Genomic DNA, 25,454 nt, shown 5'->3' on the forward strand with positions numbered 1-25,454 from the left:
TTAACGGTGTCACTTTGAAGTAAATGTGTTTGCACCTGGAGCTCATGTTTGCACTTATAGTAAAATGAGTCAGGGGGGCGATCAAAAGAACAGTTGGTAAAAGTCAGCAGGAGAGATACAGTATGTTAGACTTTACAAATGCTAATTAACCCGATAATTATTTTGTCAGGTCAAAGAAGCAAATTAATGCTAAGTTATTCAAATATTTCAGTGGCTGTCTGTACATACTGTGTAAACTGTATATTCCACAACAGCTTCTATTTATGGATAAGGCTCCACTGTAGATAGTTTGTTGGTGGTTACAGGGTGTCATTTTGAAAAGGATGCTTTTAGTTTTTACACACAAAGTATCAGATTAAATATCACATGTAAAAAAACAGAGGAAAAATGTCAAGTCGTAAAGTATATCTATCACAGGCCTTTTAGGAATATACAATGATATGTTGGTCACATTATGAGAATAATTTAGTTAGTTAGTGAGGACAGGATTGATCAAGACCACAATACAAACCAAAAATGACTGCCACATAATAATGATAAGAAATGAAAGGCACAGTTACAATTTGTTTCAGTTTAATACATTCAAATGACATTTACATCACAGCAATTTTTCAGCGTAACTGAAATTTTGATACTTTAATGCAGGATAGCTGACAGGGAAGAATATGGAAAAGTTAAATGCAGAATCTACAAAAATAACATTGCATTATACTGTGAATTTAACCAAAAAGAAAATGAAGTCTGACTAACCTATGTGTGTTATATTGTTCTTATGATTATTATTATAATATTTGACAAATAATTTCCAAAATAATGTCATGTGGACACAAAAAAAATACATTAGTAAAATAAAGACAAATATGTGGTTGCCTTGTGGGCCCACATTGAAAAATAATATAATATACTACACACTGCCAAATCTTGTATTTACACTTGCACTGCATTGCATTGCTGATTAATTTAACATTAATGTATTTACATTATTTATCAGGCATTTAGAATGCCATTGATAACATCTTAAAAATCTTATAAGTATACCATATGGGCGGCTGTGGCACAGGAAGTAGAGCAGGTCGTTCACTAATCGGAAGATCAGCGGTTCGATCCTCAGCTCCTCCAGTCCGCATGTTGAAGTGTCACTGGGCAAGATACTGAACCCCAAATTGTTCCTGATGGCTGCGCCAGCAATGTGTGTGTGTGTGTGCATTAGATTAGATTCTGATGAGCAGGTTGGCACCTTGAATGGCAGCCTCTCCAATCAGTGTATGACTGTGTGTGTGATTGTTGACATGTATTGTAAAGTGCTTTGAATGGTCGGAAGACTAGAAATCGCTATATAAGTGCAGTCCATTTACCATATTGTAATCATGTACCAAAAATATGAACATTTAGTTTTCTAAATCCAGTAAATCTTTTACACAATACACGCTAAGTCTGTTCAGTAAAATCAGTAAAAAGCTGAGCTCAGCTGACATTTAACTTCAAAAAGCTGCTGTTTTACAAGAAATTTGTTGAAGGAGGAAGGAGGCGAACTAAATTTCTCACACAGCATGAACAGAAGTATCTTCTTCTTCCACTGCGGTCACTTGAGTTTATGAGTCTTTCTTCGATCTGAAAAAGAAAGAACGGCACAGAACAATGAAAACAAAGCATCCTGTCCCACAGTCACGTGTCCTGCAGTCACCTGCTTTTTCCACTTGTAACTTCTGCTTTGGTCAAGTTTATGTGGCCTTTGCCATGACCTTTGACCTCAATGGAGAAACATCTGTTTGAGGAAAAGGATAGCTGACATAATCCCACTCCATGTCTATTGATGTGATTTATGCTTGACCAGTAAGTTCCTGCAAACCAGTGCAGTCCCCGAGGATGATGCAACAGCAGCACTGGGAGGGTTCATCTTTGGATTTATCCAAATATTTGTCTAAATAAAGACGTAATTAATTATTTCTGTTATTTCTCTCTGCTAATGCTTTCAACAGGTTTTATTCCCTACTGATATATTTCACTTTAACATCATTATCATTCAAACCCAATTGTATTGTTTCAAAGAGGTATTTTGTTCTCACAACCCCTGATCTCAAATTTGACCCGAGTTAATCCAAACTGCTTCCAATATAAAGGAGTTTGGTTTTAGACCAGTAATGTGACTACTGAGGTTCAGGTTGCAGGTAAGACTTCACATTGATCTCATAGTCTATATGGCTGTGCTGACTTGAACCACAGGTAGAGATAGGAATCTGTGGAGACCAGTTAGCCACTATAGTGAGACCTGGCTGCTGAAAGACTGAGCATTCCAAGGGGGATTTAGTTTTGTGTAAGAAAATGCTCAACTGAATCCTGCGCAAGGATGTTCATCCTTCTCAGTCACCCATAAAAAGCAAAAACTCACAAATGCCATTCAGGTAAAACAATGAGAGTTTTTTAAAACCATTTTAGGTTTGATGTTTCTTCTAAACTCTGAGTGTTCTTTTTTCTTCTCCCATTTTAATCTGAAGGAAACATTTTAATCAGAAAAACAATTTTCATAATTTAACTCGGAAATAACAAGACATTAGACACATAAACACATGATTACAATACACTACACAAACATTACATTATGTGTCACTGAAAGAAACTTGTATGTGTTTTGTGCAGTGATGGATGTCTTTATTGCGGCTATTGACTGGACAAGGGGTGTGTACAAAAACAGAAGGAGAAACAACTGGAGCGATAAAATGCATCAGACCTGACGGATTGATTACTCCAAGGTTAAGTTTCCTGTGCTAGAATGCAGACGTATGTTTGTTCACAGGGAGACAAGATTCAGATTTATGTCTCAGCAGCAAATAATCTGAATATTGGTTCAAGTAAATATCTAACATGTAAGAAACAACATCCTAGAAGTATTAAAGTAATGCTAATATAACAAAAATGTGTCGTAACCAGAATAGTTCAGCTACAAGTGATCATATTGTGTCTTTTAAAATGAGCTTAAGGTGGTTAACACAATAGTGTAAAAATATTTAGATATTCTGTGTCTAATTTAGCGTTCATTTCAGAAGTGTTACTGAAATGGGGTCAGGTCCAGGTTTGGATTAGATTTATGTTCAGGTTTAAGTTTTAGTTTGGGTCAATATCAGAGTTAAAACAGCAAAATTTTGCAGCGAAATGACTTCATTCAAGTGATATTGCCACAATCAGTGAATTCGCTTGTGGGGGCACAATACACTTTCAAGTACTTTTTCATGTTGAGTTCAACTTAGCTCAACTTTGACATGCAAATTTGTGCTGTTGACCAGTAGCATACTGCATTGAAATTGTTGACCTTTGAGGGAACAGAGAGTTCAAATGCAGGAAGCTATTGTAGCTTATTGGCTGTGCTGTACTTTTATTTAATCCTCCTCTGTCGGAAAATTAACGGCTCCATACATGAGGAATGATTTGCAGACAGTTACGAGACAGGAGCTGATGGTACAAAACGTGTTTTGACATTATTGTCCTGTTAGCAATCAAGCTAACCATACTGCCAGCTAAGAGAGCTTTCGTTTCGACAACACGTCATTGAATGAAATGTTGCACAAACCTGAGAACAAATTGCCAGGGGAGACTGAGCCCAGTACAGAGAAAAAAGATATAATTTGTAGGCAAGCTGATGAATTTAGCTGTGCCACTTTAAGGTTAGCAATGCAAAAAAACCACCAACAACAAGAAAAAAACAGCAAATGACCTTGCGGCAAATAAAATTTAGAGACCCCATCAAATTTAGAGCATTGGATTGTTTTCAGGCATTGCCACCTGTTACCTTGTACTCATTAAAGCCTGGTGGTGTAATGTAGTGTGGAATATACTGATCAGACTTTAGATAGATTTTATGACCATTCTTAGATTTTATGACCGTTCTTGGATTTTATGACCATTCTTAGATTTTATGACTGTTCTTCTTCGTTGTTTTCTCATAAATGTTTCAGCACCAAATAAGTCCACACAGCAAGCCTCATCACATGAAAGGGAACATTTTTTAGGAACATTTTTAGTTTATGATTTTTAGGAACTTTCATTCAACATCATCTGAGATTCCACCTGAACTTGCTTTAAACTGTGTGTGAATGATGAGAGACAGAGATGTAATAAAGCCACAGTGTAACTCTGACAGTTTGACGCTGCCGGAGGAATGTGGAGCCGATGCTGGAGGCGATACCAGCAGGTGAATGAACGTCCGTCTGTCAGCGGGCCTCTTGATCAGAGCAGCTCGGCCAACTGCACAAAGCCAGGCCAGGAATGTCTAAACCAGCCTAGAGAGGACAGCAGGAGAGGAAACTGTCCCTGCAACTATAGACCTCATTGGGTTTTACATTCTAGGGGAGTCGCAGGTCATCGAAAGACGTTTTGGGATCTGGGCACATGGTCATGAAAGCAGTTGCATCTGTATGCTGTGCTCATCTTTTTAGTGAAAACTTTAACTTTTTTAGCCATGCTTGTGTCATGGCTCTAGGGGTGGCAACGTTAGTCTATCGATCAGTCAGCTGGTCCATCACTTTGGTCCAGTTTGAAATATCTCGACAACTATTGGATGGATTGCCATTTTGGTGCAGATTCAAGGTCCATAGAGTTAAGGAGCTCCCAAGAGCTAATGATAATGCAAACTAAAGGCTAACATGCTTGTCAGCTAGGAACATGCTAGCGACTGTGGTGATCCCCTGATTTTTCTTTCGTGGCCACCAGCAGGTCAAATTTTCACCTTTTAAATGAAATAGCTTGACATCCACTTGATAGACTGGAACAAAATTTTGCACAGACATTTGTGATTCCCAGAGGATGTATCCTAATTACTTCGGTGATCCCCTGACTTTTATCTATCCCTACCAGCAGGTTGATATTTTTGGTTCAGACGAAAAATTGGATGGACTTCCTCTAGTGCTATCATCAAGTCAAAATTTCAGTTTGTCCAATACTTTAATTTATAACCAAATAACTGGAAAACTAATGACATTCCCATCAGCCTCAACGAAACTTAGTTTAGTCCTATTTAACGGATGTTAGCATGCCAACAGCCTAAACTAAGATAGTGAACCTGGTAAACATTATCTTCTAAACATCAGCATGTTAACACTGTCACTGCGAGCATGCTAACATGCTGAGGTTAGTGTTTAGCTGAAAGCACGACTTCTGATGCATGAAGTACAACCTTACAGAGCTGCTAGCATGGATGCAGACTCTCAGTCTGGTTCATTACAGTGGTTTATGTAATTTATGAATTTTTAAATTCTAGTCATGAAAAATATCTAGATAAGTCAGGGATTGTTAATGCACATCCGAGCTTATATCCTGATTTATTTTACAATGAACATATAAATAACTGATGCGTTATGCAGCTTACATACCTGTACACTCACACATTTTTGGAGATAATTGATTTCTTAGTTCTCAAATCCAAAAAATGTAAACATTTATCTGATCCTGTCTCCACGGAATAACCAACATAAACAAAGTTTAAGAGGCTTGTGCACCGGATGATGATGACAAATTTCAGTACAACAGTAACTTGTCATTAGTTTTAGAAGAACCATACAGCTGTTTCCTCAAAGAGACAACAAATGTCAAACCTAACCCATCATTCACAGTTAATCCATTTTGACTCCATGTAGCCCGCTGGTGATATGTTTGCTGAGTGCTGACTCTATTTCTGTATTCTCTACAAATTGTTTTCACTATGTACCCCCCTCCCACCCTTTTCCTTTGTGGGGAGACGTGCAGCATGGTGTAAAGAAGCGAAACATGCACTACTAAATGAAACCCTGTAAATGTTTTGCGGGCCACCTGCCAAAGCATGGACTGAAGTACAAAGAAAGAATCCAGAAAATTTGACACTCTTGTTGTAAAATGTCTATGGTGTAAATAGGTCAAGGCCTGGCATACTTTGACATCTCTTAAAATAAAATGATATAGGTTGTTGCAAAAGGGAAAGTAGTCTTTTAGAAGATCTCTTTCTTTTATCTTGCTTCAGGACCATTTTCTAATAAGTCACCCTCTATAAAGAGTTCACGAGTCACAACTCATGGCTTTATTAATTAATCATCTACTTATGCTTTATAGGCCACTTATAAGCTATTAATCAGAGCAAATGTTGGGTTGCCAGGTTGTCATTCCTGCTCTGGAATGACACTTTGTCTTTTTATCTTCTTATTGCATCAGGAAGTCTCATCGAATATAGCCTTTTTGCAGATATATAGCTTATTATTATCATCATTACTTTAAATTATAAACTCATGGTAGACTTGCAGACCAGCCAAAGGTACTTTTCACAACCTGGCAACCCAAAAGTTGCTTATACCTGACCTATTAAACACAGAAGCAATACAGCTATTAGTTACAACTTGTAAGTTCTACTTTACAGCCAGTAAATAGTTTTTCATGTCTTCTTGTATGTTTCTAGCAGATATTGTTTCCTTTTTTTTAGGTTCTGTCATGTGCAGTGGACTTCCTTGATGAAATATATGCTGGTTTAGGCTACACACCACAGCAACCACAGCAAATCCTGCAGATTCTGCAGAGACTTGCTCAATGACAGGCGAAGAATGTGAGCGAGTTGACTCTGACATTGAAGCTACATTATTCTCCTAGCAGTCACTGTGTACCCTTTAATTAGGACTGCATGACCTACAACCTTTGGAAAGGACTTCAACCAGAAGCCTCAGCAGGTCAAGGAACCGAAGGAGGAAGAGGACACGCCTCATGGTTTTGATAAGGAGCCATGAGATGGGAAGCTGACATAAGGTGAACATACAGTGTGCATACAGACACAGAGGAAGATGTCAAATCAACAACACACCCATCTCTCTGCTGTATGTTTGCAATGACACAACGCTGAAAAGTTCTGTGTTGGTTTCAGTTTAAAGTTGATCATGTTGACCTTGTTTGTCAATGTCTGAGGCTTTTTAAAAAAAGCATACTGTGACCTCATAAGGGGCTCAGTTTCAAAACAAACTCACTGAAATTGTTTGGAAAACAATCAACTCATCTCCTTGTCCATTTTGTTTGGTGCACACTTTGTAATATGTTTAAAAAGAGTGGAATCCTCAGGCCAAGTCAAAGGCCAAAACCCAACTGACAGATTTATTCTCTCTATATTTTGTCCCGTAACTGATTGGAATGACTCTTAAATATTTTTTACAAATACTTTAACAAGTGAAATTGAACCTTGTGTTCAACATGACCTCCACCACAGGATGTTGCACGTCTAACAGCTCCGTTCCTGCAAAGGAATTCCTGACAAGTGATTTAGTTTTGTTTTGATAAAATATAGATAGGAACATAAAATATGGGCTTGCTGGCCAATTGTTTAAAATAACAAATTGATTCCAAGAAACTTGTACCTGTTTATTGCTTTAGAGGATGGAAATGTAAAGCTTCATTAATCAATATTTTTTATTTAAAACAAGCACTTAAAGGAGACTGAGTATTGGACTCAGAAACACAAATCCGATAAATGCCAATGTAGCTTCATGTCTGCTGAACGTGTAAAAAGGCAACTATTTGCTAATTCTTCAACCATTACAACTTTAGGAGGTGATCATATTTTGTTTTCAGCAACAACAAAAAAAATCAATAAATGAAGCTTTAAATGGAATTAATTAAGCCCCTGAGTGACCTGGACATAAATTAAACCTCATGTCCACATTTATGCATCCCGAATAAAATGTTTAGTCATTAAAAAACGTCCGTCGTAATACACATACCTCCCCTTTCTGAGATGAATACTCTGTGTCTACACCTGTATACAGTATCTTACCAACCACATGTGTATGTTTGTTTGAATGAATGCCTACTGGTGTGTGTTTGCCCGAATGAGGGTGTGTCTAAGTATCGCTGTATATCCCAAAACACTGACAAGAATGAATCAAACTTCTCAGAGGTGACGACTTTATTTCTAATTTACCTCTTTAAAAAGTGGCAGTGATGTTAAGGCTGTGAATATAGGTCGTCATTAGCTTATATTTGCGCAAGAATATTGCATAACAAAACAATGTCAACTGTTCTGTGACTAATACTAATGCTGAGTGACACTGTCTTATTGTTGAGTCATTTTAATCCAGTCCTGACATGATGCCATCCAAGCGCTATCAACACTTAAACACCGGAACATGGAGAATCAAATAACCTCTTCCTCTACACTTAAAGTTGCAATGTAAACACTTTTCACTAACCACACCTACATGTCATCACTGTTGGGTGAAAATCTTTTGGTTTGTGTTAGAACACGCAAAGATAAGATATTCACATGAAAAAAAAACCCAAAGTAACGATGACACACCAGCTTCAAAACTGCATGTTCAGCCCATACTACAGATGCAAGCCTGTAATGATGCAAGTGTAATAGCTATCTTCACAACATCGCAATTGCAAGCTTAAGTTCTCAATTTCTTGACCAAAACTTGATGGCTTGCGGTAGGAAGTGTAAGGAGGAAGGGGCAGAACCAGCCTCCACCAGCTGTTCTCTTCTAGTAGGAGTGTCAGTCTGCACTTTCCGACAGTCCCTCCCTCCTGTAAAGCTACCCAGGTGTAATGGCCGACCTACCCGTCTGAACCACATCAAACCTCGCAAGCAGGAAGTTTTCTCTCACTGTTATTACTGAGATAAAGATCCTGCATTTACCACATGCGCCATTGTCATCCTGTTGGCCATAAATTTGTATTTACATTGGCAATATTGCTCAAGGAAATGACTTGTGCTGTTTGTGCTGGAAAAAGACACAAACACCTAAAAAATAAAGTGAATCTATTAATATTTTACTCACTTCAATAACATTTATGTTTCTAAAGCTCATGATAGACAAACTATAACCTTCAGCTTCAGATCTGTGACCCTCCTCGTCTCAATGACCTGTCTCTGAACCAGCACCCGTAGCCCCTTCCAATAAGAGACTGTGCAAATAAAACAAGCTGCTTCCAGCTAACTACTAGCCTCGTTTGTCTCAAACAGTTAATTCTCAGTCCGTCACTCTCTTTCACTTGCCTCCTCCTCACTGTGAAATATTCATCCCAGGCGGTAAAGACAGTTTCCTCCAACATTAGCCATCAAACATGAAAGCTAAGCTCTGACTGGAAAATAACACAGTGAAGTTCCAGGTCTAATTATGCTGCTTTAGTTTATGACCTGTCGGCTCATATCTATTATCCTGCGTCGCAGAATGACGAGCAGCCTTTCAACTTCAGCTTCCAGCTTGCTCATCACTACCTAAACCAGGTGGGAATAAGTGAAGAGTTCACTTTTTCTTTTTCTCTGCTCTTTTTAAAATTGCGTTATTCACTGTTTTACAACGTGTGCTCATTGTGTTATTTTAGAGGATGCTTTCTGTTATATGGAGTTTAAAAATCTCTTACAGACTACAGATGATAAATGTCTGAAATTGATCTAAATCATTGGCTTTGCAAGTGAACTTTTTGTTCACCAGATATGTGCTTTACATGGTTCCAATGAATTTTCTATAAAACTATTTGTGCATATTCACAGGAGAATCACTCAGACGATGGTGCAAAGTGAAATATGTATACATTTTGCTCGGAAAAGTAATCTTAATCTTAATCACTCCTGGTGGTTTTCTATCAGGAACAAGGAATTCAAATCCATATCAATAGCATGTTTGACAGCTTACTTGCAGGTTTTGCTCAACTATTACATTACGTGGTGTCAGTGGTTATCAGAGACTACAAATCACTGACCAAAGAGACTGAAACTACAAAATATTGCTTTGCATAACCACCCACATTTTGTGGGCTTGTTTTGTGATAATTAACTTAACCTCATAAAATACACTCAGAGTTATTTTAACTTTATCTTCCAAGACAACTTTAGTAAATTGAAGAAAGGGCTTGCCACAGCTCTAGTTTAAAGTTCCTGGTACTTATTCAAACATTTTCTGCATGTAGAAGGGCCTGGGCCACCATCCATCTCAATTATACTGCTACTATACTACACTTAACACCATTAGATACAAATACAGCAAGATACACTTCATCTAAAAAAGATGCAACAGTCACTTGAGACACAGCCTTCCTCTCACTATGTGAACAGCCATTAAGTTTTATAGAAAGAAAACAGACTGCCTCTGCTGAAATTGAGATGCTTGGGATTTCTGAAGCTGGTGTTTTTGTGAGAAGGGAGATGATCCGTGACTGCTAACACTGAACATCTGAGCGGTTAGCTTCTCAGATGTGAGCTTATCATCAGCTGTTAAGAGCAGTGTGAATTCCTTGGGCCTTGGGCTCCGTCCCTGAGTGTTTCTAAGCAGAGAGGCAGGGAGGGAGTGCAGGTGCAAATGTGGGCCTTACATCCTGAAGCACATGATGATTAGACTGAGAGGGCCCGTGTTACTACTCGTGTGAGAAGAATCTCATTCACCAAGGGAAGATAGAGCAACCAGAAGGCAACATAAGGATGAAGGTATGAAGCTAAGCATTGCTGCAGAAATGGGTCATTTGGATAGAAAAGATATGATTTCAGTTTCCATGCTCACCAGGACATAATTGTGCTTCTTACAATAAAATAAAAGAGCAAAGGCTTTTTTTCTGACTCACAGAGAAAATGGACCTGTAGTTGCTAAACTCTCACAGGTGCAATTAAAATAACTCGGTCAGAAAAGCGTTAAAAAAGTAAAAACAAACAGATCAGAAGAAGGATATACTGCATGTTGTGATACTATCTCTCGCAGTCAGCCTCACTTTTGGATTCAGCTTCTATAGTGCATATTTATAAACCACTGGACGTCAGAGTGATTTACAAAAGGCAAAGTGACATTTTATAACTTTAGATTTATTGTTTATGACTCCTCTATTTTTAATATGTTAATTCAGGATACGGAGCTGTAACACAGCACTCCCAGTGGTCGTATGTGGACTGGGATTTGTGGTGGGGGTTTTCCCTTTACTAACACCTGAGCTGGCTGAGCGGTGAAGCAGCTGCAGCAGAGCAGTCTGTCCAGTGTGATCTTACCACGTGTCTGAAGACCAGAGCAGAAAGGCAAAGATGTCTCACACCGGGTTGTCCAGGGAAACTTCCCAAAAGACATTTGTAAACTTCCAATCTGTTCAAAAGACAAAACAAGCAAGAGGTTAACAGTCAGTGGCTTGAGAATCAGAATGTAAAACTCAAAGAGACACTTGGTCCCACTGACAAATTCAGGTTGGTTAGTGATGGAGGTTCAAAAGAAGGCATAAAAATGTACATTGTTGTTATGGGACATGATACACAGTTGCTCGTATAGTAAACACACGTGTTATTGAATCAGTGTATTCATAATCACTGGTAGAATTAACTCAATTTTCATGGGTAACACAGTTTCAGTTATCATGATATCAATAAGGATAGTTTCCAATATTGAATACAATATCAAATGTAAAACAAATAAATGAATGGTTAAAACAAGTAATTTGATTCCACTGCTAAGCATTACTTGAAAACTCTTTATGTACTGTATGTGCAACAGTAACTTCGATCACTAATTTTTAATTACAGCTTGCTCAGAACATATTAATTTAGTGAAAAAAAAAGATAATGCAAAAACAGCTTTCTGTTTGCAAAAAAAAAATGAAGTTGCACAGCCAGCTGTCCTCTGTAGACATTTTGATTTATCATAGTAGGAAAAACACAGGTGTTACTAATAACGTTAACGGTGGCTCTGGTCTATTCAAGTGTCCCAGTGAGCCATGACAGAGTGACAGTGAGCCACCATGCAGAATACCAAGTCCCTGAAACTAAGCTTAAGGAATTCGGCCATCATTAATTTTATTATTTACACCTGTGTTTTTCCTACCATGTCAAAATGTCTTCGGCGAAAAAGGCCTATTTTACTTGGAAACAAGGATTACAAACATAAAGCTGAACAGGAAAGAAGATTAGACTCTTTAGGTGTGGCTCACATGCACAACTAGATCTGGACTGGATTTTGTCAAAAGTACAGTTTGGTTTGGAAAATATTAGAATAATAGAATGACTGCATAGATGTAAGTTCTCTTTTTTGTCACCCTAGTGGAAAAAGTGTTGAAATTAGATATGTTGCAGTAAGGTGGAACTACGATATGAACAAAGCAAGTCACAGCAGTAGCACAGGATACTGCTCAACCTTCAGCCCCGAGTGGATGAAGACATACAGTATAATCAGTGGATGAGTGTATGCTGTAAACTCTGTGTGACTGTGGAAGGTTGTAAAAATCTAAGAGGACCATTTGGACAATTGGAGAGTAAAGAGTAATTAAAGATCCCCCCCAGACATGTTTTAAGACTTAAGTACTCTGCTTGTAATAAAAATTTGTGTCTTATATGTTCTTTCCATGTTAAAAAGTTCTGTTAACAAGTTAAAAATTCTTAAAATTCCATTTACTCCTTCTTCCTCATTGAAAAATCCCAAATCTATGAATATGCAAATATTTCTGTGTTCAAAAGTTTCACTAATGGACACTTTATGTCTCCTAAAGTCCATTCTCAGTGTATGTGGCCCACTGCACCACGATTGGCTCCAAACTAGCTGTAATGTCACATATCACACTTACATGCTTAAACTCAGATTTAAGGTGAGCACAGCAGACACACATGCATCATTCTGCACAATGAAACTCAAACATTCAAGTGAAATAACATTAAGCAAAACACATTTTTGAGTATTAGGGGACTTTAAATACCAACCTTTCTTCTGAGTCACGTCAGCATTGTTGCTGTTGTTCTCATTTGTCTCCTTCAGTGACTCCACTGAGGTCTTGTTGGAGACGATGCCTTCATCATCAGTTTTCTCTTCCGGGTTCGGCCCCACAGGTGCGGGAGGACTCTGCTCAGCGACATCCTCTTTGGGTTTGTCCCCAGAGCTGTCTGCAGACTCAGCGCTTGGATCAACAACAGATTTATCAGCCTCAGCTGTGAAGGACAACAAAAGCAGATTGCTCTTTTAGAGGTTCCCAAGAACATTAATGATTTTAATATATTATTATATATATATAAAATCCAGTTATAGTATTACTAATGTCAATGAGAGCATTATGTGGAGGCTTAGTTATATTGGAATATATCGGAAAAACCCAAAACTCACGCCATGTGATCTCAATAGGAAGTTAAACTGTTGCAATCAATTAATTGTGTAATGTTGCTGAGACATTTCTCCATCATCTAAACCTCTATGACAGTGCAGATTTATGGTTTGGGTCCCTGTGTTCTGTATTTGGCATTTGACAAAAGCATTTTCACTCATACAGCCTGAAGTAGTTTTGCCCTCTCTGACAGTCGGGGGGAGGGGGGGGATGATTTCTCCTGGGCAAAGGCATTTGAGGGGGCCACCATGTTGGTAATGAGGCGGCTGATTACTGACCAGTTCCTAATGAGCCACAGCCATGCAGCTGTTGGAGGCTGTGGGAAAGTAGGGCAGCCCCATCATTATCTGACCCAGGGTTAGGTTAAGGGAAAGCGGAGACGAAGGGGAGAGGAAGGTAACCATTGTTCTAGACATAATTCTGCCATGACTAAGATGGCTCCTCAGGCGACTGTCACTCCAACCTTCAGAAAATCATCACGTGTGTCTGGTTTATGGAGGATGACTAGACTCTTTGTCAAAGGTAGACCCTTGACCTGACTGTCAGCTGAGCATTATCATTCAGTACTTGAAATTTTTTACTGTACTGGGCAAAATTCTCCAAACTATACACCCACCTGATCAGCCTAGATCACAAAATGGGTCGACAGTAGAGAAAGGCATATACAGTATATCATATATTTACCTTGCTTACCCTCATAATGTTTTATTTATCTGGATGGTGTTATATGTGCACCTTAAATGATATGCTCTATGATCCTGTGTGTAAAGTAAAATAGTTTTTTTGGTCTGTTTATGTTGGTTTTATTGTTTTCTATTGTCTTTAATCTTGTTTTAATTTCTGTCTTCTTGGCCAGGTCTCTCTAGAAAAAGAGAGATTTAAAAAAGTGTATTTTTGGCCCATTTAATGCCTTTATCATTTAGTGACAATAGAGGGATAACAGGAAACTAGGAGAGGGATAGGGAACGACATGCAACAAAGGTACGCTGCCAGAACCGAACAGCAGATGTTGCAATTATGTGGTATGTGTCTTAACCAGAAAACTACACACATAGAAAAAGAGATTTTAATCTCAGTGAGACATTTACCTGGTTAAATAGAAGGAAATAAAGAGGAAGAAACGTATGAGCACTCAACTCACTGGAAGCACTCACAGATAATAGAACAGGAGGTCATCCACTAATCAAAGGGTTGGAGGTTTAATCCCTGGCTCCTCCTGTTCACATGTTGTTCACAAGTGTTCTTGGGCAAGACACTAAACCCCACCTTCCCAATGGTCAGGCAGCACCTTACATGGCAGCTTTGGATAAAAGCACTATATAAATGGAGCCCATTTACAAAATAGTGGCAGTGAAATACTTTTCACCTGCAAATGAGCACTCCACCGAGATAAAACTTAACTATTGATATGTTTGCCTCTTTTGTTACTTTCGTATTTTTTGGTAAAAATCATATCAGACCAGCTTTGTGCAGTTTGCCAATCACCTAACAGAGTTTCTGGGTACTAACAGTCAAATTTTCCAGTTACATTTCAATAGTTGTCAGTGTTGCTTAAGTCTAGTCATTGTTTTGCATAGTGATGTAGATTTTCCATTAAGACCTCTTTTCATGCTTATCTCATTCTGTGGTTTCAAGATGCCACACATCACTGGAGAAAACAGCTTCCACTTTTGATGCAAAAACAAGTTCTCAATGTGATACAGAAGTCAACTCACATTATAGTTGCTCATTGCATTACAGTCACATAAACATTTTACTACCCAAATGATTCTAAAAAAAGAGGTGACTACCATTCTTCTGTTACCAAAAGGCCAATGAAGATGAGAAGAGACTGTGAGTGTTTCCATGAGGTGAGTTGGCTGAGGCTGTGGTTATTGTGTAAAGCTCAGCTGTGGTTATTTTTGGTGTTATCTTGCATGCTCAACTCTCTAGTAGGTGCAGCAGAAGACCGGGTTCAGGGAAATTTCTTGACACACAGGTTTTGTAATCATGGAATCCAATTTGCAAAGTTTTTGGGTGGTTTCTTCAGTGTTCATTTCATTTAAATTGAACCACTTGAGATAAAACAAATGAGTCTGAATGCTGGGAAAGAAACAGTCGTCATAAGCCAAATCAGATGTGTCTTCATGCCATCAAGTTAAATCAAAACAGCAGGCGCGCAATTACAAATCTGTCTCTCTTCTCTGATTACTGTGAATTCTCCTGAAGACAAAGTTTCATCATAACTTTCCCATGAGAGGAAGCGAACCATTTGAAAGGTAGCTGTTTTTCAAAGCGGCCATCAACACTGTCCATTTAAACAAAGCGTGGCCCAAGGCAGAGAGGCAGGTCCAGACATGAAATGTACCTTTTGCCTTTCTAATTCAGCCTGGGAAGACCTGACTGACTCAAACAGGAACAAATCATTCACTCTCAGACAAAAGAAAATGCCAAAACAATAAGAAAAGAATATGCAATCAAGCCTTTTTTTGACTGCAGGTATGGTAATGCATGCCAACATATGCCTGGTTAAAATTTTAGCATAATTTAGGGAGTAATCATATGGCATTTACAAATATTGTGGCTTAGCTAAACCTAAACTTTTAAACTGGCAAATAATAAAAACCAAAATGAAAATACTGACCTGCATCATATAGAGACAAAGTCTTTGGCATGTTGTGATCACTTGTTAACTGTATAGAATAATGCCAGATAATACTGTATAGCAAAATTACTGCAGGCTTAACAACCACTGCAAAAGATGTTAGGTGTAAGCTTGCAGTTGTGGCAAACTGAGTAGGCAAGTCATTTGTTAACTAGGCTTCCATTTCCATCCAGTGGTGGACTTGAGTACTGCAGGCCACATTTTCAGCTTGTCTCAGGGTAAAGAACTTGCCAGTTGTGAATACACTTTCCGTCACAGACATTTCAAAATTTTCAGTGGAAGTCCTTAACTGATCTGAATTTATTTGTGAGGGTTGTTGTTGTTTTTTTGCCCTGTGTGAGTCATTCAGCTGTGCATAATTTTAGATTTCCTTCCTGTAAAATTCACACTGACTGTGCTTACAATCAATTCCTAAAAGTGTTATGATTTCTTATTTGACAAAGTTGTTTGGCATACAGTAAACATCTAACTATTTATTTTGTATTTGTATTAAATCAATGCATGTAGAAAAACACATTTTCTCCTCAGGATTAAATACTCTATATGCCTGCAAGAATCTCTTGTGTACAATCTCTGTGTTAATTTATGGTGCAGCAAGCTGTCACGAACTGTACTTCCTTTTATTCAGTTTAACTGATCTTAAGAAAGAGGAAAAGGAAAATATCACACAGTTAACCCACAAACCCTTTCAGATTCAACACTTTGTTTGCAACTGCTTGGTCTTGTTTCTCTAAACTGCATTCATACAACACACACACACACACACACACACACAAAATAACATGAGATCTCACCTTTTTGCTCCTCCTGTACTAAAGGTTTTGCCTCTGGTTCTTGAGACTCTTTCGCGTTAGTTTCTATACTTTGAAAGGTTTGCAGACCTGGAAAGTTTATATGGAGAAATCAGAATCTGTTTAGATTCATGAGGTTTTTGGTTTTTGTTAATGTGTCTGGTGATGTAAGTGGGTGTGTTGGACTGACCGTTCTGAGGTGCGTTATCAGGAGGCATTTCAGACGGTATGGTGCTGAGAGGGATGTTGGCTTCATCTGGTCTGGAGTTGAAGTCAACAGAGTAGCGCTGTAGGAAGAGAGGATTCAGAACATACACAGACATTTGTGTCACAACATTAAATGAATAGTTTTTTCAGGAAATACCATTATTAGCTTTCTTGTCGAGAGTTAGGTGACAAGATTGTCACACACTCTGCACTCTCTCATGTCTAAGCTAAATATAAAGCTACAGCCAGCTGTCAGTACTGTATCTTAGCTTAGCATAAAGACTAGAAGTGGAGGGAAACAACTAGCCTGGTTCTGTCCAAAAGTGAAAACATCTGCCTACCAGCACCTTTAAAGTTAACAAATGAAAACATTTTACCTTGTTTTTTAATGTATAAAAAAACTAAAGTGTAAAAATGATGAAATTGTGGTTTTACAGGATTAGGCCATGCGCAGGTGCAGTGAAGCCAAAAAAGTCTGTCACATAGCTAATTGAAGTCACTGTGCCAAGCCAAAAAAGTAGTTCAGTATGTAACTCCCTGTTAAAACAACACTTGTCAATTTTATACATTTTTTGACAGATTAAACAAACAAATTATAAATGTGCTAATTAGTGAGCTTTCCAGGTGCTTGTAAGTGGATTTTTTCACCTTTGGACAGAGCCGGGCTAGCTGTTTCCCTCTGATTCCAGTTAGCTAAGCTAACCATATCCTGGCTGTAGCTTCATATTTAGCATACAGACAAGAGAGTGGTATCAGTCTTCTCTAACTCTTGTAATGAAAGTGAATAAGCGTATTTCCCTAAATATCAAACTATTCCTTGTTTAGTAGTGAAAGTGAATTGCTACTCTACTTACCCTTCCTCTCTTCCTCGCAAAATAGCAGGCAACTCCAAATCCAAGAGCTACGATGATGATCACGACAAGGATGATAATGCCTTAAAGTGGTAATAGTTATTGTTTAGTTAATGTTTCACACTATGCAATGATGCCACAGAAAAGGCATCATTATGTTGCTTATGATATAATTTGAGATAAAGGTAACTCACCAGTGCGGTCAGTTGCAGTGTTCTTCCCATGTTCGGTAGCTTTTAGAAATACAAAAGAAAGTTTTTTTTTTAAAGAGGAAAACACCAAACAGTGCCACCAGTGTATGAAGTTTTGATGAACACATGAGTGACACATAAATCACCTAACAAAGCTGATATGGCAAACTGGTTGGCAAACAATTGCATATACATCCAACAGACATGGAGCAACATCTGCATTAATCTTTTAGCTCTGCTTCTGTTTCTGTTAAAGGTGCAGTGTGTAGGATTTCGTGGCATCTAGCAGTGAGGTTGCAGATTGCAACGAAGTGAATATCTCCCTCCTCCCTCTCCCTTTATGGTGGCCGCTAAACTCACACAAAACCCCAAAGGCTCTCTCTAGAGCCAGTGTTTAGTTTGTCTGTTCTGGGCTACTGTAGAAACACGGCTTTGCAATATGGCAGGCTACATGGAAGAGGACCCGCTCCCTATGTAGATATAAAGGGCTCATTTTAAGGTAACGAAAACATACCAATTCTTAGTTGGAGGTGATTATACACTAATTAAAACATACCTATGGATATTATATTCCATTTCTGATGCCACTAGATGCTGCTAGATGCTCCGCTATATTCACGAACTGTCACCAACTGTATCTGTATCTGTAACTGTATATCTGTAGTTTACTGTCATGTAGCTTACAGGTTTATCAGCGCTTTTGGACTAAAAGCAGCTTTCTAATGAGGTTGGAAGTTGATAAGAGCTGTGAAAGTGAATCAAAACAGCAAAGTTGCAGATTATAAAGCCAAAACAAGGAGAAGGAAGATGCTAAAATGCTTCAAATGAAAAGAACTGTGGAGTTTGGTGATTTTTCTCTGTGGGTTTTGTCACTACAAGTGACACCCATCACATTACACATAGTTTTTTGATCCATTGTTAGTTCAAAATATTATTATATTGCAGTATATCTAACATTTATATTTGACAAGAGAGAATGTACAGCAGATTTCTATAATTAACTAACTCACATTATAGGGCACAAAGCTATGAGTATGGTTCCTAGTCACAATAAATGGCATATGTTTGTCAGAGATTTAGTGGCCACTTCATTGCAATTGTGGTAATGTGAAAAAGTCAATTCCTCAAGCCAATCAGGGAACACCAAATTGTAGAATATGGTTTATTCATCAGCAGTTTTAACTCACTTTCGCCTTTTGTTGTGAGGGTGCTTTGAGAAGCAGAGAGGGGTGTAGATGTGGTCATCGGGCTTTGGGTAGATTTGGAGGATTCAGGGCCTTCATTCCCTGAATCAAACAGGTAAAGCATGTTATTCCCCAAGAAAACAGTGATACAAGCAAGCACAATCATAAAACAAAGAGGACATCGTGGTAAATGGATTGGTTTTGAGGTCACAATCAGAATTAGCTTTTAAAGGAGGAATCCAACATTTCTGGGTTCACGCATGAGGCTATGAATATTTCAGATTACAACTCTCACCTTTCATTGTCAAAGTTGCGATGGTACTGGTGAAGTTGATGCTTGTGGTACGGTTACCAGGCTCACTGGTGACGTCGGCAGTATTGTTGATGGCGATGGTGGTGTAGGAGGTTTTTTCAGAGATCAAAGGACTCACAGAGACTGTGTTGGTCATGCTGCTGTTTTGGTCATTTGATTCTGTTGTTGTGACGGTTATATCTGGTGATGATGATGTCTGTGCTGCTATGACAGTAACCATAACGACACCTGCGGAAAAGGAGACAAAATTTTCAAAAATATCCAATAGGCAGACACCAAAAAAAACCAAAGGATAGATTCACAATTTTTCAAATGTGTCTTAAAACAATAGTCAGGTGCCCACTGAAAAAGGTTTTGCTCGCTGTCATCATTCCTCCTGTTCATACTGACCATTTCAAGATCCCCTCTAAATGTGTTTACACATTTGGAAGGGATCTTGATGGGGGCCAAAATACACAGCCCTCATTTTGTGCAGAAATGTATTTAAAAGTTTATCTGAAGCTAAAATGAAATGAGGCTTCAGCAGTCTGAGTTAGACAAATAAAGTGGTTATATTCCAAAGTTATTGTTTTGTCATTTAAAATTTGTCCATTTGCCTTTTTGTATTTTGCCATACAGTATTTCCCTGTTAAGCTATGGTGGAAGGACCATAACAAAAAGAGGGAATATGGCACTAAAAGTATTTTAACTTTGAAAGATATCCACTTGATTTGACTAATTTGGACGACTGAAGCTTCATATTAGTTTAGATAAACATTTGAATACCTTTTGTCCTCCATCACTTTAGGAAGCGCATTAGGAAGCAATTTCTTAAAGGTAAGTGTGAACAGGAGGAATGATTACAGCAAGAAAAATCTTTTTCAATGTTCATTTGGGCACCTGGATATTATTTTAAGACAGAGGGAATTTTCACTTCTTTGTCACCGTCAACTTCAGATTCAACAAACATTAACTGTGGATTAATTATTTTATGTAATGTTAATCAACCATTCACTGCAACATCAAACTACAGTAGAAAACTTGTAGGGAACCAGCTATGTATGTCTGGGTGTGGCCCTATTTGCCTGAAGAACAATATATAATACTCTGACTTCACACTGTTATTCATCAGTTATAATTTTTCATTAAATTAAGCATTTATATAGATTTTTTAAAAAATTTTATTATTGAAAACTACAATCAATTACCAAAACCAGCATTTGAGTAAAGGTTTACCAGAGCAAAATTTAACACTTTTACATTGAAAACACAACCTAATGCTTTGTTAGTTCTAAAATAACTTTTTAGGTTAGTATTAGCAGGTGCATTTCAGTCACACACATAAACATATAAAGAGCCTTACCCAGAATAAAGAAGGAAGGACCAATCGATGCCATTGTAAGTTTGTTTGATGGCAACAGCAGTAGGTAAAAGCTACAAAGTTGAGATATATATATTATCAAAACTCTCTGCCTGAAGGTGGTGCTTTCACACGGTGCTTTTCTTCATTAATGCCCAAGAGTGTTGCATGCCTTGAGAGGAACCAAAAAAGAGGATCAACGCCTCTGACCACAGCAGGATGCATCAGAGAACAGTGTTGCTCAAACAGTATAAGTGAGAGGAAATGCTCACACGTTGACTCTCCTCTCACTACCTAACAATGTGAAGTAACACACCTTTGGTGAAAATATTAAACACATGCTTATTGTTAACTTTTCTTTATCGCCTCACTGAGAATCTAGTGTTAATTCCTTTGGTGAAAATATTAAATATTAAATATTTGTGCCAGCTTTTAAAACCTTTGAGAGGAAACATTTTATCTAATATGTATCCCCAGGGGATTCATTTATCATTTCATATTTTCAATTTATTTCCTCTAAGCAACACATGGTAAAGGTATACTTACCTATTGTGTGACTTTTTCTTTTTTTGCAAAACAGATAGTGTTTCAAAATAGGTTTGTTGGTCCACTGTTAGTACTATTTTCTGCTCACTAGATGTCGCTGTGACTAAGGGGAAAGACACCACATGGGGATGAGACAGTTGCCCTCTTTTCTTTCTAAAGGTAAGACTAACTGAAATTTACTTCCCCTCTATTAAATTGTAAAAAAAACAAAAAAAAAAAAAAACAGAGGGTTCACAAATTCACAAAACAAGTCATATATTTAAGTTTCATTGCACCTAGTTAAAGATAAAAAAAAAATAACATGGTTGAGGGCAGAGAGGACAAAACCTTATGGCATTTTTGTGCTGAAGAAGATATTGTGATGATAGCAAGAAAGCAATACAAATCTGTAATCCTGTGATTTTTTGAATGCATATGTGGGTGACTTTTTGCAAGTGTGTCAGCAGTACTTGTCTTACGTGGGTGGAGTTGTTGTAAGGGTGTGCTCAGCCTTGTAGGTTCATTTATTACTGTTTATTTCCCCATGCCAGTGGTAATCAGCAGCAGGATTAGTGTTAACTGCCACCCAGTCACTGGCAGGCTCCACGTGGGCCACTGCAAGCCCCTCCTGCCGACTGGCCTGACCGAGTCTGGCCGGGACCCACTCGCAGTGACGAGGAACTGGGAGTCCGCTAATCCTGAAGAAAGACCCCCGTCTGGCTTCCCCTGGCCGGGCCACCTATCACCACATCACAGAGCCTAGGCACCAGCACCAGGCCTGGCCCAGAGGATGAGCTAATCATTGAGAGAAGAGAAGAGGAGAGGAGAGGAGAGGAGAGGAGAGGAGAGGAGAGGAGAGGAGAGGAGAGGAGAAGAGAGGAGAAGAGGAGAGAGGAAAGGAGAGGAGAGGAGAGGAGAGGAGAGGAGAGGAGAGGAGAGGAGAGGAGAGTGTTTCTATGTGTATGTGTGTGAGAGAGACAGAGAGAGGCAAGAGAGCTGGACCACCCACCCGGTGGATTCAGAGGCACAGGATTCACAGCCCATTCTGTTGACCTGCCACACCGCCCCAGCTCTGGGCAAGGCCCTCCCCAATTGTTCCGCCTGCTAACATGAGGAGGGGGGTTAGACAAGGGGGGATGGGGGGTGGACGAGCAGTAAACAGTGGGCTGAGCTTCTCTCCTTCAGCGCACAAAGGGGCTGAATTGTGTCGAGACTGGAGCACTTTTTAGAGTGGCCCTGCCATGGGGCCTGAATGAAACATCTGTGGAGGCTGAGCCCGAGGGAGAAAATGCTATTTTGCTGTTCAACCACACTGACAACCTGTTTTCTCTTTCTTCACCCCCTGACACACACACACACACACCACCACCCTCCCCTTCACTGTTATTTCTCCCTTGGCCTTGTAAAACTATTCATACTGTATACTCACATTTGCCAAGCAAGTAACAGAGAAGCAACAGTAAATGAGAGAGAGAGACAGAGAGAGATGACTTAAAGGTTTGGTTGAGAATACAGTCAAATGGCAACTGGAATTTTACATATTTTTTTCTATGTGCTTATGAATCTGCATGTCAATTTTTTTTCCAATACTGCTTTTCAAGGAGTCCCAGCTTCATATATTAAAAACAAACAATAAAACAATTAAAACACATCAAACAATAGTAGCTTGTAGTTCAAATGCTGGTATCCAGATTTATGTTTACATTTGGAAGCTTGTAGACTAGTTTTTTCCTTTGTAGACCTGTCCAGCTGATTCCATCTATATGGTATAAAACACTGACATTGATTGTAATGAAAATAATGAGAATGCAGTAGCAGTAGTGGAAACCTGATCAGCTATATTAAAAAACGTAGTATCAGTTAGCAAGTGTGTGGGTACCATGTTGCATAAAGAGACTGAAACGTATGTAGGAAAAAGTGATAAATATACTAAAAATAATTTAATATTTTTGTCATATTTTTATTTTTTTGTCAGTTTATCATTGTCATTGCATGAGACCTGGAAACATCACTACAACAAAGCTTAATGACCAAAAAACAAGTCAAATAGCTTAGCCAGATTTTCTAACTACTTTTTCATTTTTATAAGTACAACAGAAAGTGAGTGCACTCAAAAGGTAGCTAATATTCCCCCATTGCACAGAAAAACGGTGTGAGCACAACTATGGCAACTATGGTGGGTCAAAGTTGGACCGAGGGCTGTAAGCTGTGATGGATATTTACAACAAATAGTTACTATCATAGTTTTACATTTTTCCTTTGTTTTTCCTCCAAATACATTTGGATAACATGGGGATTTGTTTACAACCTGTTAAATAATGCTTTTGTTGCTCTGTCATCTTTTTATCGATGTTGCTACATTTCCATGTCTCAGCAATTAATATGGTGAGTACAGTGTTATTATTACCGATACCCAAACTTATGAAATAAAGACCAAAGTTGTCCTTCAATTCTTCACAGGCTGCAGACACCTGATGTCCTTTCATTAGAAGGATACGGTGACTACAGTATGGAGGCTATCATGAGTGTCAGCCTCCACAGAAAGTGCTGCGAGTCCATCCATCTATCAACATCACCTCTGTAAACCCCGCCTCTCCCAGAGAGAACCCCCACACTCTCAAGCCCTCTTTCCCGAAAGTCCCGCTCCACCATATGCAGCTCAAAGAGAGACCACTGAGACATTTCAGTTTAATTGAAGGGGAAACAAAGATCCCTGCTTACTTCCTGGTCACCCATTTTCTTTAATCAATTTCCTCCCTTTGGTCCTATATCATCTGTAATTACTTTCCCTTTCCCACCCCTTGTGGGTTCCTCCTGGAGCGAAGGTCCACACACACACAAACACACACACACACACACACACATAAGGACACACACACACTTATTGCTTACCCCCTACCGTAAGCAGGCAATACCTTCGGCATCAATACTTGGTGCCCCCCTTTGGGTCCTCCAGACTGAACAATGGAGAAGGCCCACTGGCTCCAGAACCCCACGAAGCAACCCCTGACCCTGCCCACCTACCCTTCTAAACCCCCGCACACACACACAGGTTCATGTGGTATGTAGCCTACTCTTATATTCAAGTTGTAGACATTGTCACATATGCACACGTAGCTCACATGGGCCTGCAGTGAATGGGGGGAGGGAGAAGAGGAGGGGAGTTGGGGGGGGCACTTTAAATACCAGCTCAGCTTGTAATCACTGGAGTTTGAACTTAGAAGACTTCTTATGCTAAGAGGTCAAGAAGCCAGAACACTCATTCGCTCCTTTCTTTCTTCCCTGCTGCCCTCTGTCACTCATTCCTCTCAATGGGTCTCTCTGATCCATAAGCTGACTACATACAGTGACACCGGCCAAACTAAACCAGTATTGATTTCCTGAGGAAATCTTCCAGCAAAACAATGAACATGTTGTCTTCCCAGAGATTTAAACAAGAGTACATAAGTAAGACAAATTCATTGTGGCACAAGCTTTACTTCCTCCTGCGTTCAAGCAACACAAAGGGAATCTCTTGCCAAATGGAAATTTTCTGGAAGAACGGTGCTTTATTTGCATGTAGTTCCCAAAGAGATTTGTTAAATTTAAGACTTACCTGCCAAAAGGGAATATGAAGACAAAGCCTGTAAATATAACATCTAGTGTAGCACCCACTGCTTACCTCAGGACATTTGTGTACATCTTTTATAGGCTGCATGGAAATGCCCTTCAAATTATACACCTTTATTGGACTTCAAATTTCCCAAATATGACCACCCAGAGAACCAAGCCCATACCACCCACACACTATTGAGTGGATTTATCACTCAGCTGATGCCGGTGAGCTTGATGAATGAAAGCGGCTTACAGTATTGGCATCGTTACCATGTTTGATGGGGAAGTGAAAACATCAGAAACTCCTATATAAATAGGTATTAGCCATGGGGAAAGGAGAGGAAAGGTGTTGCCTGCAGGCAACAACCGCAATGTAAAAGCCAAGGAAAGTGCTTTTGCAATATTGTAAAAAAAAATGAAAATAAAGAACTGAGGAGGAAATGTTATTGTGTGGTAGAAGGCTTAAAATTGACTTCTAGTTATTCAGTAGTGTGGTGATACAGTTAGGAGGTAAACAGTGTTTTCATCCAGAGGATACAGATAGCGCTGCAACTACTGTAATGGTTATTTTCATTATCACTTAATCGTTTCATTATTTTTCAATTCATCTGTTTATTACTTTGTACAAAAATGTCAAAAATAATGAAAAATGCTCAGCAGAATTTCCCATAGCCCAAGGTGACATCTAATTGTTTTGTCCAACCAACAGTCCAAATCGTATTCAATTTGCATCAATACAAAACTTCACTAACAAAGACT

The 25,454-nt window shown here is 38.8% G+C and overlaps 1 protein-coding gene across 1 annotated transcript; it reads right to left on the bottom strand.

Moving 5' to 3' along the window:
* Positions 1 to 556: 556 nt before the first annotated feature.
* si:dkey-27h10.2 (serine-rich adhesin for platelets) lies at positions 557 to 20,766 on the bottom strand. The gene is made up of 10 exons (XM_067584946.1): positions 20,580 to 20,766; positions 19,220 to 19,465; positions 18,928 to 19,026; positions 17,744 to 17,782; positions 17,553 to 17,632; positions 16,682 to 16,778; positions 16,495 to 16,581; positions 12,662 to 12,886; positions 10,973 to 11,063; positions 557 to 1,611 (listed from the first exon to the last, which is right to left on the bottom strand). Exons 1-9 carry the CDS (start codon positions 20,611 to 20,613, stop codon positions 11,011 to 11,013), a joined length of 960 nt encoding a protein of 319 aa, XP_067441047.1. The 5' UTR covers positions 20,614 to 20,766; the 3' UTR covers positions 557 to 1,611; positions 10,973 to 11,010.
* Between the last annotated feature and the right edge of the window lie 4,688 nt (positions 20,767 to 25,454).

The sequence above is a fragment of the Thunnus thynnus genome, chromosome 3, assembly GCF_963924715.1.
Source record: "Thunnus thynnus chromosome 3, fThuThy2.1, whole genome shotgun sequence".
Lineage (NCBI taxonomy): Eukaryota > Metazoa > Chordata > Actinopteri > Scombriformes > Scombridae > Thunnus > Thunnus thynnus.

What these genes read in the sequence shown, in the direction of transcription:
- si:dkey-27h10.2 (XM_067584946.1), bottom strand. Translation starts at nt 20,613, where the DNA reads ATGGCATCGATTGGTCCTTCCTTCTTTATTCTGG. An exon ending in AGTACAGGAGGAGCAAAAAG is followed by an intron (nt 12,887 to 16,494) that starts GTGAGATCTCAT and finishes TGTCCTTCACAG; the next exon opens with CTGAGGCTGATAAATCTGTT. An exon ending in TGACGTGACTCAGAAGAAAG is followed by an intron (nt 11,064 to 12,661) that starts GTTGGTATTTAA and finishes TCTTTTGAACAG; the next exon opens with ATTGGAAGTTTACAAATGTC.